General features: G+C 42.0%; 1 protein-coding gene across 1 annotated transcript in view; it reads left to right on the forward strand.

Moving 5' to 3' along the window:
- AP2A2 (adaptor related protein complex 2 subunit alpha 2) overlaps positions 1-12,905 on the forward strand; it is a 279,757-nt gene that overhangs the window by 116,287 nt on the left and 150,565 nt on the right. Inside the window, 1 exon segment of the mRNA XM_030201248.1 lies at positions 11,548-11,698. Within this exon segment, the coding sequence (XP_030057108.1) occupies positions 11,548-11,698 (151 nt within the window).

The following is a 12,905-nucleotide window of genomic DNA, read 5'->3' on the forward strand; positions in this document are numbered from 1 at the left end:
GGTAACCAATAAAAGTGTTGCAAAAGGGGGCGGGGGGAGAACTTGATCGTATTTCTTAGAGTAACAGATCAGCTTAGCAGCTACATTCTGAATGAACTGGCATTTCTTAATGTTCATTTGGTAGCAACCAAGGTTAATGATATTACAATAATGTAATCTTGAGATTAGAAGAAAGAAGACCAGGGAGTGAAAGATATTCTGGTCAGTATAATGGCATATAGTGTGTAATTGACGGAGAACAAAAAAACTAATTTTAGATATGATACATAAGAGGATAAAGTCAGATGAGGAGAATCTAGGATGTCTCCTAAATACCGAAAGGAATCAACTGGTAAGATGGATGTACCAAAGAAACAAAATGGAGAAGTAGGTAGGAACAGTCGAGCCACCAGAAAAACAACGGGCCACAGACTTTTGCTGTGTACCAATTTGTGATGTGAAAACCATTGAGACCAAATCTAAATAGTTTTATAATGGGCCTAGCATACTTGTGACCTGGCTTGGCCACTGTTTGGAAAACAGGATACTAGGCTTGATGGACCATTGGTCTGACCCACTATCCTGCTTATAATCGAAAGAGAAAAACGCCTGTATTGCGACACAAATCGGGAGATGGGCGTCTTTCTCCCGTGGGCGCCCAAATCGATATAATCGAAAGCCGATTTTGGGCGTTTCCAACTGCAATCCGTTGCGGAAACGGGCAAAGTTGATGGGGGCGTGTCAGAGGCGTGGTGAAGGCGGAACTGGGGCGTGGTTATCGGCCGAGGAGAGATGGGCGTCTTTAGCTGATAATCGGAAATAAAAGGCGTTTTACCGCAATTTTGGGTCACTTTTTTTGGACCCTTTTTTTCACGAACAGGTCCCAAAAAAGTGCCCCAACTGACCAGATGACCACTGGAGGGAATCGGGGATGACCTCCCCAGACTCCCCCAGTGGTCACTAACCCCCTCCCACAAAAAAAAACCCACTTTAAAAACTTTTTTTCCAGCCTCTATGCCAGCCTCAAATGCCGTACCCACCTCCATGACAGCAGAATGTGTTCTATCCTGTGACAGCCTTTCCCTGGTTCTGATGTGGCTCTCGGGTGAGTGTGACACCTTTTCTGTTGTGCGCACTGCAGAGTCACGTCAGCAATGCATTGTGGTGGGTGTAGGATACTGGGCTCCGTGATTCCACTAGCTTGTGGCAAATGCTCACGATGTTGGTAGTTGGTATGCTCTACTCCCATGGTGCTTTCCCCCTGCTTACTGGGTCAGAGTGTGCCATGTTTTGTTTCCGGTAGTCCATGAGGTAGTGGCCATTTTTGTAAGCCAGTTTTGGATCCCTTTCACGTGTTAGCCACATTACAGAACTTAGTTCTCACCTTGGATGTGGCTGTACCATTCTGCCAGCTCTGACCTACTGCTAATCTCAATACCAGGGAGACTCATTGCCAGTGGGGCACAACCTCTGATCTGCAGTTAACTGTGAGTAAGCGTGCTTATTCCAATAAAGGACGTTTTCGGAGAGATTAGTCTTCAGGTGTCAACTGCTGTGCTAATGTTATATAGCAGCAACAAGTCCTAGAGGCCTGCGTGTATGCAGGTCCCTGGAGCACTTTTAGTGGTTACCGCAGTGCACTTCAGCCAGGTGGACCCATGCCCATCCCCCCTACCTGTAACACTTGTGCTGGTAAATGGGAGGCCTCCAAAACCCACTGTACCCACATGTAGGTGCCCCCTTCACCCCTAAGAGCTATGGTAGTGTTGTACATTTGTGGGTAGTGGGTTTTGGGGGAGGGGGTTGGGTGCTCAGCACCCGTGGTAAGGGAGCTATGCATGTGGGAGCGTTGTCTGAAGTCCACCGCACTGACCTCTAGGGTGCCCAGTTGGTGTCCTGGCATGTCAGGGGGGCGAATGTATTATGAATCGTAGCCCCTCCCACCACCAAATGGCTCGGATTAGGACGTTTTTGAGCTAGGCGTTTTTAGTTTCCATTATCGCTAAAAAAAAAAACGCCCAGCTGAAAAACGTTCATTTTTTCGAAAATACGGTCTGTTCCGCCTCTTCACGTACCCGTTTTCGGACATAGACGCCCTTGGAGATAGGCGTTCGATTATGCCCCTCCACGGCTACTTTTATGTTCTTATGTTCTTTTTCATGTCCTCCTGGACCGGTTGGGGCAGCCTGTCATCTACCTCATGGCCTGATGAAACTTGTGGGATAAAGTTAAAAGGATATCATTTTCCATAAAAATGGACAGAAATACTAGTTGGTTGTATAAGAGCAGCAAGTGGGCTTAAGAACATATTGAAAAGAAGAGGGGACAATATTGAGTCCTGGGGGACACCACATGTTAGAGTGCGGTGCAGCAGATGAGTTAGGAGTTACAACCTCATAGACCCGGCCAACAAGAAAAGATTGGAACCAAGTGAGAAATACTCCAGAAATGCCAAGAGAGGAGAGTTGTGAGAGTAATAAATTATGATAACCAGGTCAGATGCAGCAGAGATCTAAAGAAATGGCTACTACTACTTTGTTTTTCCAAATGAGCATATATTTCAGAGAAAATAGCTGTTAAAACAGTTTCCATGCTATGGTGGGCCCTAAAACCAGATTGTCTAGGATGAAGAGCTGGAGTTTTATCAGAGAATGAGGATAATTGTAAATATATCATCTTCTCTAAAATCTTAAACAGAAAGCATAGATTTGAAAACAGGTTGGTAATTTGCTAGGACTTGGGGATCAAGCATGGGTTTCTTCAGGATGGGCGACACTACAGCAAATTTCCGAGAACTTGAAATCTGTCCAGATGACAGGCTAGCGTTAACTAGAGAGAATCTGTGGTAGGAGTTGAAATTCTGGGATTTTTAGCCAAGAAGAAGGGGAACGGGTCTAAAGAGCAGAAGGTGTTAATAAATGAATATGAAAAATGGAATAACCACCATGTGAGACTTTAAATACCATACAAGCAATAATACAAGACGAGCTCAAAATAGCAACCAATGCAAGTTTCTCAATACTAGAGGAATAGATTTAGTCAATGACAGAAGGGACTTTGATTGAAAAGCCGACCACGAAGAGAGTGGCAGTAGCTTATATCAACAAGCAGGTAAACACCATAAGTCAGTTAGTAGCCCTGGAAGCAGCAGCCCTTTATCACTGGGCAGAAGCAAACTACCTGGTCTTGTCATGTCTTTGTAAGTGGCAACGAGAGTTCAGGTAGATTTTCTCAGCTACGATAGGCTGGATCTTGGGGAATGGGAGCTGGGGCAGAAAGCTCGTGAAAGACTCCTGAGAAAATTAGAGAGTCTGAGTGGAGGCAAGGTTCTGGTGTGGATTATGAATTGGTTATTGGACAGAAAAAAGAGAGTAGGGTTAAATACCTCTGTATCACTCCATGGTGCAACCTCACCTTGAGTTTTGCATTCAGTTCTCTTCGCTGTATCTTAAAAAAAGATATAGCAGAATTAGAAAAGGTTCAAAGAGCGACCAAAATGATAAAGGGGATGAAACTCCTCACGTATGAGGAAAGGCTAAAGAGGTTAGGGATCTTCAGCGTGGAAAAGACAGCTGAGGGGAGATATGATTGAGACCTACAAAATCCTGAGTGGTGTAGAATGAGTAGATGTTATTTACTGTGGTAAAATAACACTTCACGTAAAGCAGAGTATCTTCAAAAGTGCTTTATTCTGGGTAGGATAATGGAAAAAAATATTTTGTTCAGGCAAATATCTAACCAGAGAACTCAAGTATACATTAAACAGCAAAGGTGACGGAGATTCTTGTGGGACCCCACAGGTTGATGGCCAAAAACTAGATTACCCATTTTTTCTAACATAGGTGTATTTTTCATAAATGCTATGAACCAATTAAAGACCTTGCTTGTAATTCCCATCTCGCTTAATCTGGTCACCATGCCAGTGATCTGCATGATCTGAGGCATGGCTTTTCCGTTTTCCTAGATCTCTTTGCATTCCAGTACATAATTTGATAATGGGTTTTTTTTCTTATTTCCTCGCCCCCTTTGATTGCTAATTATTCCTCCTGGAATAGTGGTTTCCAAACCTGGTCCTGGAGGCACCCCAGTTTTCAGGATATGCACAATGAATATTCATGACAGATTTGCATTCACGTGCTTCACTGCATGCAAATCTATCTCATGAACATTCATTGAAAACCTGATGTCTGAGGTGCTACCAGAACCAGGTTTGAGAACCACTGTCCTGGAGGTTTCTGTGGTCGGGTTTCTGAGCACCATTATGTAAATTTATGTAGGAATGCTGTATGGGTAAAAGGCATAATATAAATCAAGTGACTATTAGCAATTCCTTGGGAAATGTGTCTCTCTATGGCAGCATATTTAGATCTGTAGTTGAGTTCTGCTTGGTTGTTCAATGAGAATCTTTTATTGTCCATTATACATTGGGTGTATAATTTGTTTCCAGCTGAACTGTTTTTTTTTTAGCGTGTTTGTTTGATTCTTGCACTTATTGTATGAATGTCTAACAATGCAGTGCCATTTTTTTTTTTTTTTTTTTTTTTTACAAATGAACCCTTAATCTCTACAAATAGGTGTTGGTAACTGCTCACATGCTAATGTCAACATCATGTGGTGATTAATAAAATAAAATGGAAATTTGGCTATTTTAGTGTTGTGGTAGAAAGTGACCTTAGCATATAGAAACAAAGAAAAATGTCTGCCCATCCATTCCATCTACTCCTTAGAGATCCTATGTACTTGTTCCAAGCTCTCTTGATTTCAGATATTGTATTTGTAGCTACCACTTCCACCAGGAGGCTGTCTCATGAATTCACCACACTTTCTGTGAAATTTCCTCAGGTTACTTCAGAGTCTATCGCTATAGAAATGATTTATAGTAGTAGTAGTAGTAGTCTATGCCCCCTTATTTCAGATCTTCCTTTCAGTTGAGAGACTTTCCTCCTATGCATTTATGCCACATAGGTATTTAAATATCTTTATCATATCTCCCTTCTCCCCCTTTCTTCCAAAATATATGTATTGAGATCTTTAAGTTTCCCCATATGCTTTTGACAAAGACCATTTTGACTGACCATTTTAGTAGCTGCTCTCTGGACCAACTTAATCCTGTTTGTATCTTTTTCAAAGTACGGTCTCCAGAATTGTACGCAGTATTCTAAGTGAGGTATTACCAGCAACTTATACAGGGGTATGATTACCTTGGTGGTCCTACTGCCCATTCTCCTCCCTATACATGTAAGCATCCTTCTAGATTTTGCCATCACCTTTTCTACCTGTTTTACCACTTTAAGATCACAAATGTTCACACCCAAGTTCTGCTTCTCTTTCGTACACAAAAGTTTTTTTAGCATTAAATCTTAGCTGTCAAGTTCCAGACCATTCCTCTAACTTCACTAAGTCCTTCCTCTTGTTATCCACACCATCAGAGGTGTCTACCCTATTGCAGATTTTGGTATCATCCACAAAGAGGGAAAACTTACCAGACAGCCTTTCAGCATTAATCGCTTTCAAAAACGTTAAAGAACCTACCCAGGAACTGAACCTTGTGGCACACTACTGGTAACATCCCTTCCCTCAGAATGAGCTCCTTTACCACTACTCTCTGTCGCTTTCCAGTTCTTACCCAGTTACTTTAGGGCCACACTGAGGGCACTCAGTTTATTTACTAGTTTATTCGGAACCGTGTCTCTTTGCTAAAATACAAATACACCAAATCTAGCACTCTCCCTTGATCCAAATTTCTGGTCACCTAGTCAAAGAAATTAATCAGATTTGTCTAACAAGACGTGCCTCTAGTGAAACCATGTTGCCTTGGGTCCTGTAATTCATTGATTCCAAAACCTTTACTATTTTATGTGTTTTCTTTAGAAGTCAGACTCATCAGCCTATAGTTCCAAACCTCTTCCTTAATTTCTCTCTTGTGGAGAAGGCACATCATCTACTCTTCTCCAGTCCTCTGGGACCACTCCTCACTCTAGAAAAGCATGGAAAAAGCTCAGCCAGCAGAACCACTAGAACTTCCCTTAGTACCCTGGATGTGTGCCATCCAGCTCTATCGCTTTGTCCACCTTTAGTTTAGCCAGCTCTTCAAAAACACAGTCCTCTGAAAATCGTTGAGGGACTACCACCTCACCATTCCTATTTGCTTTTGTCTTCTGCAGTCCTCCTGCTGACCCTTCAGCTGTGAACACAGAACAGAAATGTAAGCAATTCAGCTGTATCTTTATCAATTTGTACATATTCCTCCCTTTCACCTTAGAGCAAAAGTGGCATTGTGAGACTTCTAACCATTCTAAAAAAGTGTCTTGTTCCGCCCACCCCCCATTTTAACATATTCAATTTTATACTCTCGTAATCTGGTGGACACAGGTTCCCAATCTGCTTAATATGGAAGACTTAGGTTGAATCATTGGCCTGGAAGAGACAGATGGTACTGCAGCAGAATTGTCCACCTGCACAAGAGTCCTATGGGATTCTGATCCCCAGGTACCATCTGCGCTTCATGGTGTACAGCTGGAATGGCTGGGTTGGATGGGAGGGAGCAACTGAATAAAGCAAAGGTATGTAATGTGCTAAGGCCACTTTTTCCTGTGCCTTTGTAAAAGGACCCCTTGGTTAATTTTTATTTGTTCATCTTTGACTTTATCTCCCTTTTGTGTATGCTTAGTCTATTGTAAACAGCACTGTTGTTTGCAGAAGGTGATACAGAATAAGCATAAAACATGCTTTTCAGGCACAGGTAAATTAATTCATTGAGAATAGGTGATTGTCAACAGGAATTTATTGCTATTTCAAATGACACCTGTTTAGAATGCAAACGTGTGTTTATTTCTTGGTTTATGGAGTTTAAAGTGAAAACGAATGTGAGTAGTAACCTCTTGTAGCTGATGTTTAGATCTGCTACAAAAAGAATGTTTTTTTTGTTTTAATATTTTATAAATATTAGTACCAAACCCATGCAGTGTTCTCTATAAAAGCACAAAGCAAACTTAAGTCTGAAAAGTATTTGGCATTAATATGTAGCCAATGTATGGTGGTGATGTGTAGTAAGCAGGACCTGTTGATGGACTTAAGATGCATCTAATTTGCAGGTGCTGATTAGTTTTGTAAGTGATGGAGAGTACACCAGAGGCACTGCAGCTGTAAATGTCATTAGGGACTCCAGAGGAGCAGAAATCGACCAAGAGGCTGACTGAGTAAAACAAAGCCCTTTATCAGTTACCAAGCAGGTATAGAACTCGCAAGTCTAATGTTACTTTAGTTCAGCAGCTTCACATGTTTTAGCAAGGGTCACCTGTGTTAGTAGCATTTTATAATCCAAACAATAAACAGAGTAAGACCACCTAAAACACAGGAGACAGAGGAAGAAATATAAAGGAAAAAACACACAAAAAATGTTCAAATCATAGTTAAGTTGACACATTTATGAAACTGAATCTGCATCAGACATGAAAAACAAATAGGGAGGAAAAAAAAGGGAGGAAGACTAGTAGAAGAGCCCTGCCCATCTTCTCAGAAAAAGAAAAATAACCTTACAGGGTATACTGAAAAATATAAACAGTCCTAGTGCCAGTTAACCCACAAAACCAAACTCCATCAGACATGAAATCCCTTTATATGAGCATTCCACAAGATGCTCTTTCTGCGATCCAATCGGTCCTCAATAAGATCCACACACAGTTCTGCTGATTTTATCATGTGGTTAGCTGGCTTAACCTTCAACAAAAACTTACAAATTTTATGGCAGGCTTTATCAGCAGATTAAGATATTGCTATGGGAGCTACCATGGCCCCAGATAACGACTGTGTCATTTTGAAGAGACCTTAATTCTCACTTTCTGTGCCTATGCCTTTCTGTGGAAGAGATTTTTTTCATGGCAGGGGATCCATCAGCAATTTGACAGTTTTTCAGTGGCTGAATAGTGGCATCTAAAACTTCAAATGACTTGTGGTGGTTCCAAAATATCCTTTAGATATTATCAAAACGAAGAGTGATTGTATTGAGACTACAGTTTTAAGGACGTTCACTGATGGGAACAAGCTTCCCATGTACACAGTTTAAAGCAGTGGTTTTCAACCTAATCCTCAGGGTCCACCAGGCCAGTCAGGTTTTCAGGATATTCATAATGAATATGTGTGAAATTTGCATGCACTGCCTTCTCGGTATGCAAATCTCTTAACCAAAACACATACTCATCAATGTAAATCTACAAACAGTGCAGACAAAGCAGAAGGAACCAAGGTGGAGAAAAAAGCCTTAGAACTGAAATTTAGATGACTAGCGTGCTATTTTTACTCCATCATAGACATTTTATGAAAAGTATTTTTTGGAATTTTTTTAACCTTTTAAAACACATATTTCTATTTAATTGGGGTGGGGTGTGCTAACTTTTACTGTCAGGGATTATCTGGTAAGGATAAACAGATTATTTTACTTCAGTGTGATGTTTCTGCACCCTTTGATTCTGTTGAGCATAACCTATTGCTGTGTAGACTTAGTGACCTGGGACTATCTGGTTCAATACTAAGCTGGTCCAAAGACTTCCTGAAAAATAGATCCTGTACAGTCTGGAAAGTGGGTGTAATGTCAAGAAAACTGGACACCCACCTGCAGCGTGCTTCAGGGCTCCCTGTTATCACCCATGCTATTCAATCTGTTCACAAGCTCCCTCTCCCATACAGGCTGTACTGTCATGATGGGCTAATCTTTCTGTGATGGGGAAAAAGGAACCTTGGGTAGAAATTCAGACAGTATGTTTCTAGACATTTAAACTAGAAGGCGGGGGTGACAAAAGGAAAGAAGGGAATTTGGAAAGTCACCCCCAGAATAAACTTGATGGTAGAGGGAAAGGTCATCTAAATATAGAAAACCACCTAAACTCACTATGTAGATGGAAAGCAATGAGCACAAATGCTCGTAGTCTATGTAAAAAGATTCAAGACTTGCAAGCCCTAATGTCTGAAGAAAACTTGGATATTGTTGCGATTACAGAGACGTGGTTCAATGATTCCCATGAATGGGATGTGACTATATCGGGCTATAATCTTTTTAGAAAGGATAGAGAAGGCCAAAGGAGTGGAGGAGTGGCGCTGTATGTGAGAGACAATATCAGAGCGGCTGAAATACGGGGCTCCTGGGGAAAGGAAGAAGCTTTATAGATCGTCCTGGAAAGAGAAGATGGAACCTGCATCCACACGGGGGTATCTACAGACCTCCGGCACAAATGGGGAAGCTAGACAAGGATCTGATAGAGGATATTCAAAAGATTGGTATGAAAGGGGAGGTGCTACTGTTAGGAGATTTCAACTTGTCTGATGTGGATTGAAACGTCCCGTCTGCGGGATTGGAAAGAAGTAGGGGGATTGTGGATGCCTGTCAAAGTGCCTTGCCTCAGACAAATGGTGATGGAACCCACAAGGAAAGGGTCAGTGCTGGATCTAGTGCTCACGAATGGAGGAAGTGTTTCTAATATCTGGGTGGGTGCCCACCAATGTAATAGTGATCATCACACGATACGGTTTGATATAAGGGTGAAGGCGGAGTATGGACGCACAAAACTCGAAGTACTGGATTTCAGGCGTACTGATTTTGATAAAATGGGGGAATACCTGAAAAAGGAGCTGTTGGAGTGGGAAGGCTTAGGAGAAGTGGAACATCAGTGGTCAAAGCTGAAGGCTGCTATAAATATGGTGACTGATCTTTACGCAAGGAAAGTAAACAAAAACAAGAGAAACAGGAAGCCTATATGGTTCTCCAACAGGAACAGTGCTGGACAGACTTTTACGGTCTGTGCCCTGAGAAAGGCAGGGACAAATCAAACTGAGGTATGCAAATAAAGTATTGCATACCATGTAAAATGAGTTTATCTTGTTGGGCAGACTGGATGGACTGCCGTCATTTACTATGTTACTATGCTACTATGCTCTGGGTAATGGCGAGCGCATACTGTCATATGTAGACAATATCCTAATGCTAATACCAGTAAGACCTACACTTCATGACACATCTGAAAAGAGTTGTCTGAGCTATGAGCAAAATCCATAAATGGGTCTCAGATCACATGCTCCAACTGAACCAGACCAGGACAAATTATTATGACTGACATTCCACCTAACCTACTACCTTAAAAGTAGCCAAAGAGTCAAGGGTCCTAGGTATCAAATTAGACTCTTCTCTAAGCTTCAAGGCTCAAATCAGTCTAGTCTGGAAGAAATCCCTCTTTCAAATGCGCCAACTAAGGCTAATATGCTCCTTTTTCCAAAAATCACATTTCACATTGTTGGTCCAGATGCTGATCATTTCTAACTTAAATTACTGTAATTCCTTATATATCGGCTTAAGTAACAAACTGTTCACTAAATTACAGCTTATTCAGAACACAATGATGCGGCTGATTTTTCCGATTAAGGAACTTCAAAAACGTCTCCGGCCACCTGAGAAACTTGTACTGGCTACGCATCCGGGCACGAATTGCCTTCAAATCAATCTGCTTTGTATTCCAAGCTCTTCACGGGAATTCTTCCAGACTGCTGAATCCAACTGTTCTCTCAATGCTACTACAAATCGAATAGGCTGGGTGACAGTATGCTACTGAAATACCTGGCTTTGAATAATATAAGATTCAAATGTCAGGTAAACTCTGTTCTTCCACCATGCCATTAGTGAATGGAATTCCTTTCCCATCGCAATCCGAAAAGAATCAAACTACATGAGACTGTGAAAGAAAGTGAAGACTTTGCTCTTTGACATTCTAAATCGTTGTCCTATATACCCTAGTATCCATCTCTTGTGGCTATGTAATTCTGAAACCTCTGCTTCCTGTAATTCTTAGTTTGTGTCTCTGTTCTTCTGCTTCTGAGTAACTTCTACTCTTTAAACCACATCAAACCTCCAGCTGAGATTTGTTTGGTATATAAACTGCAGATTAGATTAGGTGATCCCTGAAGACTGGGTTGAAAACCACTGGTATAAAGGATATTTACAAATGACAGTTTTTAAGATTAAGAAGGTTGTGTACCACCTGAAAAGATTTCAAAATGCAAGCAAAAAAATGAGTAACAGATTCAGAGGGAGGTTATGCATACAGAAGGGCCTGAAACAATAAAGTCACCTAGCAAACAAGAAGCTTAACAATGAGTCTGAATTAGTATGTACTATTCAGTGTTCTCACATGGCAACTGACACTAAAAATTCTTAAGAAAACACTGGTGTGTCCTTCAAAATTGTACTTGCTTTAAGGGTAAACTGGTAGTGGCACATAACTAGGAGCATGAATCTCAAAGAAGAAGAATTGGTTTCTTCTGTTCTGTATGCCCCAGTATATACTTTGTTCTATTCAGTCCACATCTTGGTCTGTTAGCTGCTCCTGAGAGATGGGGAATACTCAACTCTGTACCTCTTGATTCATATTACTGGAATTACTTTGCCAAGTTTTGAGTTTATCAGCACTTATTTGCTTCATGCAAAAAAGCACAATGTATAATTAGTTTTCAGGTGATGATGGTGGTCACTTTTTTTTTAATCTCTCCATGTCCTCCTACCCCACCCCCATCTCCCTGTTACAGAGGACCCTGCGGTACGTGGCCGCCTCACTGAGTGCCTTGAGACCATCTTGAATAAAGCTCAGGAGCCCCCCAAATCCAAAAAAGTGCAACACTCTAATGCAAAGAATGCTGTCCTGTTTGAAGCCATAAGCTTAATTATCCATCATGACAGGTGAGCCATCTCTCTGAGCTTAGAAAAAAATATATATATAATATTTTTGAAGCACTCCAGTAGGACAGCTTTCAAACAGGAGTTCCTTAGAGTCCGTAGTAGGTGAAACCCAAAACGTGGTTGTGACCATCTACCAGCAGGTGAAGAGAGTGCTGAACTGAACTGTCTTATAGGGCGGAGTGCTCCTTGGTCAGTAATCTCTATCTCGAGCAAGCGGATGGCTGGTCTCTCACAAACTCCTGGTCTCATCTGATGGTGGCTCCTGTTCTGGGGTTCTCAGTTCAGTGGAGCTTTGCAGTGTGTGGCTGAGTGATGCTGGCTTTTAGGGGGTACACCTGGTGATACCAGGTCCATCCCCCCTCTAGCCCTTCCTCTATTCTCCTTCCTCACTGAAAAATAATTGGTGCATAATTCAAGCCCACTGTCTTGGCTGCAGGGGAGATACTGGTTTTGGCCAGTAAAGAGAGCTTAGTAGTGGAGAAGGTGTGAGTTTGCTTCCAGCAGCACTGAGTATGACAGGCAGGACTCCTGACGGATGGCTCTCCCAGGGTGAGTTTATCTTTAAATTATCTTTCAACTCCAGTCAGTAGCAGTTTTATTTTTGTTTTCTTTGTAATGGCTTCCAAAGTTATCAAATGCTGCTCCCACTGTGGGAAGTGGAGAGTAGCATCGGGGCAATGTCTGGGTGTTTGGGGAGGCTTTATTAGTTTCCTGCACGGGAGAGTCACAGGCCTATTCTCATGGTGCTGAAAGTGATCTGGCAGCCATTTTACAGTGGTGTGATTCGGGAGCAGCACTGCTGGTGGCTTCTTTACCCGCCACTGTTTCTGCAGTCCTTACACAGATATCGGCCGCTCCAGGGGGTTTTCTGGGGGTGGAGGTCTTCTGAAATTTTTCACCCCGTTTCATTCTACCGCTACATAATGCCTATATGTTGAAGGTTGTAGGGAAACTGACAGTTCCTTTAGCTCAGACTTTGGAGATTTCTGGCTTGCTTCCCTGCCTCAGTTTCTCCACTTAAGGACCTTGCTCTGAAGGGGAGACCGTTGCACTCCAGCTCAGAAGTAGGGTCTATTGCTCCCACTTCTCCCTCTCAATCTAGGGAGTCATGTCAGGGTAGTCTCTGCACAGATGCAGGAGGAATTGGAGGAGGGAATGCTATTTACAAATTTGATGATCCCACCATAATGCTGGTGTTTCATAAGAA

The sequence above is a fragment of the Microcaecilia unicolor genome, chromosome 4 (assembly GCF_901765095.1).
Source record: "Microcaecilia unicolor chromosome 4, aMicUni1.1, whole genome shotgun sequence".
Classification (NCBI taxonomy): domain Eukaryota; kingdom Metazoa; phylum Chordata; class Amphibia; order Gymnophiona; family Siphonopidae; genus Microcaecilia; species Microcaecilia unicolor.